General features: G+C 39.8%; 1 protein-coding gene across 1 annotated transcript in view; it reads right to left on the bottom strand.

Annotated features, from left to right (window-relative positions):
- The window catches only part of LOC109963402 (neural-cadherin), a 439,917-nt gene that overhangs the window by 230,154 nt on the left and 205,778 nt on the right, over positions 1-3,985 (bottom strand). Inside the window, exon 8 of the mRNA XM_020605911.1 lies at positions 2,208-2,380. Coding sequence (XP_020461567.1) covers positions 2,208-2,380 — 173 coding nt within the window. The remainder of the gene's footprint in view (positions 1-2,207; positions 2,381-3,985) is intronic.

The raw sequence follows: 3,985 nt of genomic DNA, 5'->3' as shown, positions 1-3,985 counted from the left end.
TCCATTAATAATTCATGATTGATTGTGTCAAATGCTTTTTTTAGGTCAATAAATATCCCCATTGTGTATTTCTTCTCATCCATAGCACTTGTAATGTCCTCCATCAGGTCGGTAATGGCCAAAGATGTCGATCGGTTTGACCTAAAACCATATTGGCAATCAGAGAGGATTTTATGTCTATCAATAAATGTGTCTAATCTCTTATTAAAGAGGACACCTTGATAAACTTTTGAATTATTTTTCCCATCCACACTGGCAAGCAGTCCAAGTCCAGAGGCAGTAAAGCAGCCCCACATCCTGATGCTCCCTGCACCAAACAATTTTACCTTCGTTTCTTCTGTCCACAGGACATTTTCCCAGTAGTGCTGTGAAGTGTCAAGATGGTCTTTGGCAAACGTCAGGCATGCGGCAGTGTTATTTTTGGAGAGCAGTGGCTTCCTCTGTGGTGTCCTGCCATGGATACCATGCCTGTTCAATATTTTGCATATGGCTGACTTATTAACAGAGATGTTAACCATCTCCAATGAATCCTTCAAGTTTTTAGCTGTTACTCTAGAGTTCTTTTTCACCTCATTGATCATTCTGCGTTGTGCCTTTTGAGTGATCTTAGCTGGGCACGTACTTTTATGGAAAGTAGCCACAGTATCAGATCAGCTCCATTTATAGAAATTATGTCTAACTGTGGACTGATGAATTTTTAAACTTTCTGAGATGACTCTGTAACCCTTTCCAGCTACATGCCAATCAACAACCTTGATAATAGGTCTTCTGAGATCTCTTTTTTTATGAGGCAATGCTGTTAGTGTTTTAATAGGTCAAGGTAGCTGTAAGCCACACCTCCAGTCTCATTTCATTGATTGGACTCCAGGTTTGCTAACCCCTGACTCCAGTTGATGTTTAGTGAGATCAGAAGCCTCATGCTGCCATTACTTTTTCCACCATCACTGTATTCAATAACGACATGAAAGATCATGGTTTTATCAGCATTAGAAAGATTGTGTTTGTTGATATTTGTGACTTTGGTGAAAAAAAAGATCACATTTCATGACCAATTTATCCAAAAACCAGGAAATTGCAAACAGGACCATTACTTTGTATTGTGATTGTAGGGCTTATTTATCTGTTGCAGTCAGCATCCCAGCAGCAGACAAAGTCACAGACTTGCAGTGAGAAGCCAGAAGGAAATTCCTGAGAGAGACAACTGAGCATACAGGGCACATGAAACACTGTGGACTAGGAATCCCTTTCTTCTCCTTTTCTCTCTTGGCTATCATCTTCTTGTCTGTCCCTCTGTTTTTTCCTGCTAAGAGGTGAAGCCAAAAGGGAAACACGTGGCATTCACTTCCCCCCAGGAGATAGTGAGCAAGGTTTACTCACCAAGCCCCGCTCCCAATCTGGGCTTGTGGTACTTCAGGGGGTTTGAAAAGTCACCTCATTTAAAATTGAGACATGATTTTAAAAAGAAAGTAGAGACATAATTCTTCTAGAGCGGGTCGGTTGGGATTACTCCCACATCCTTCAAAGCTTTAATTAAAAGACTGAGATGATGTAGGAGAGAGACATGAGAGCAGAGACAAGGGTCAAGACAGTTAATCGCTCCTCCAGAGAGGAGAGGTAGGGCCTAATAAATAGAGGAGATATAGAGAAAAAGATGGGGAGACAGTGGAAGTTACATGGGATAGACAGGACAAAGGAAACTACAAAGGGAATGCCACTGAGATATACAATGGCTTCAGAGTAGCAGAATGTCTTTGAGACAAGTATCTGTCTTTAGTGGCTCAGCCAAAGCTTAGACATAAATCCCAAAGAACATATGTGGAGAAACCAGAAGTTGCTTTTTTTATAGTTGCTTCATGTCCAATCTGAAGGAGCTTCAGAGGATCTGCCAGGAAGAATGGGATAAACTTACTGAATCCAGGTGTGCAAAGCTTGTAGAGACTTATCCCTAAAGACTGGAAGCTGAATTAAGGGTCTGAACTATTTTGTAAATGAAAGAGTTCAATTTTTGTAGTGTAACTCTCCTTCATCAGTACTCTATCTCCCTTTCTTTGTCTTTTCTAGCTTTTCTGTTCATTAGCCTGTGTTGCCCTGAAATGCATGTAAATCAGGATGGCATTTGTTGATGCAGCACCTTTTCAGACAAAAGCAGATAATGAGCAAGATTGAGGAAGGTTTTAATGATGTGAGTGTGTGATTGCTTGCCTTACCTTCTCAAAGACTGGCTTGTTGTTATTCACGTCATCCACTCCCACTATGACCTGAGCCGTCGATGACAAAGCTTGAGGTCCGCCTGAGGCATTGTCATCCGTTGCTGTTATGTTGAGGACATATTCAACACCCTGGAGGCGAGGAGGTGGGCTGGACCGTAGACGGATCAAACCTGCAACCAACCATAATGAGGGCAGAGGTCAACACAGTCACTTGCTGCTGACATAACAACAGTCAGTACTTGTTGTGTACAGTATATATGTTCAGTCTTTCAGTTTGAGATGAAAAAAATCATTACAGTATTTGTACTTTTGACATGTTTTGTTTTAATGGAATTTAAGCTCTTTCTCTTTTAGCTGTGTAGTTGCCATGACATTACAATATGTACCAATACTGTAGGTGTAACAATCCCTGTAACTAAGTCTGTAGGGTGCAAAATACTGTTTGGTAAATATACCTTAAGCTGGGTTTATCCAGCCCAGGTTGTATTGATAAGAACTCCATACCAAAGCCAGAAATACTGAAACAGCAGAGACAAATGTAGCTCACTGATGGTAGTCACTAAATGTGGGGTTGTTTGTTCAATCCCTGAATCCTCCCATGTGCAAAAGGACAAAAGTATCTGCCAAATGACTACAGAGTATCTGTGTGTATATGAGGCCCAGTGTATCATGTTACCTGTATTTTCACTGTTGATCTACAGTACAATATCTAATAAAGGTGTAAATACCAATAACAGTGATCTGTTCACAATTTTTGTTCTTTAAAGGGAAGCAATGTAATTACATTGGACATTGCATATCTATCAGTGAGAAGTATCATAATGGCACTGATGATATCTGTCAGACTTCCATTCATGCTTTTATGTACAAAAAGCCCAGACCCAATAGAGGCTTGCATTTAAGCACTGAAGATGGTTGTCAAAATCAACAGTAAGTAACATATTTAATTTCAGTCCTTTAAGATTTTAATAGAGTCTTAACACTAGAGATATTGACTATTTAAGTGACTGCCCAACGTTCTGGGTTAACAACAAAGAAGGCACCTCTACAATAATTGGTGCAACCCATATGGGTTTGAACAGATAATCAAGACTAAGCTTTCATGCAAAATAATCTTCAATAAAATAATCACACAAAGACCAGCAGCTTTAGCAAAAACAGAGGCACATATGTTTCTATGTCCTTCATTTTCAGTCATACTGTAAGTCTTTTGAATTATGTGGAATGCTTGAATAGACATAGTGTCTAATGGACAGAGTAAATGAATGAAACAGTCAAGTATTCTTATTTTTATAAAGGTCAAAGCATCTTCAAATCAACTACATGAATACAGTAAGTATACAGTAATAATACATAAATTACCTCTTACAGAGAAGACAATCCCAAAGTTTCTGTAGTTGAATAAATATTATCCACACTTTTAAGCAACATGCCAACAAAGGTTAGCATTTACATTTAAAAATGTAATTGCTTATTAACTATTAAACAGTTTCAAGCAACAATGCATAACTTGGCAGTTTGTCTCCCCCTATAGCAGCTAATTGTCATAAACACTAGTTGCATTCCCCTCCTTGAACCGCCACCTTATTGTGGTGGAGGGGTTTGAGTACCCGAGTAATCCTAGGAGCTATGTTGTCGTGGGCTATATGTCCCTGGTAGGGTCTCCCAAGGCAAACCGGTCTTGGGTGACGGGTCAGACTAAGAGTAGTTCAAAAGCCCTTTATGAGTAGAATCCAACCAAGGTTTGTGACGTTGCCCGGCATGGCGCCGCCGGG

Source organism: Monopterus albus, unplaced genomic scaffold (assembly GCF_001952655.1).
Source record: "Monopterus albus unplaced genomic scaffold, M_albus_1.0 scaffold73.1, whole genome shotgun sequence".
NCBI classification, from domain to species: Eukaryota; Metazoa; Chordata; class Actinopteri; order Synbranchiformes; family Synbranchidae; genus Monopterus; species Monopterus albus.
This window is presented reverse-complemented; position numbering and strand designations above follow the sequence as displayed.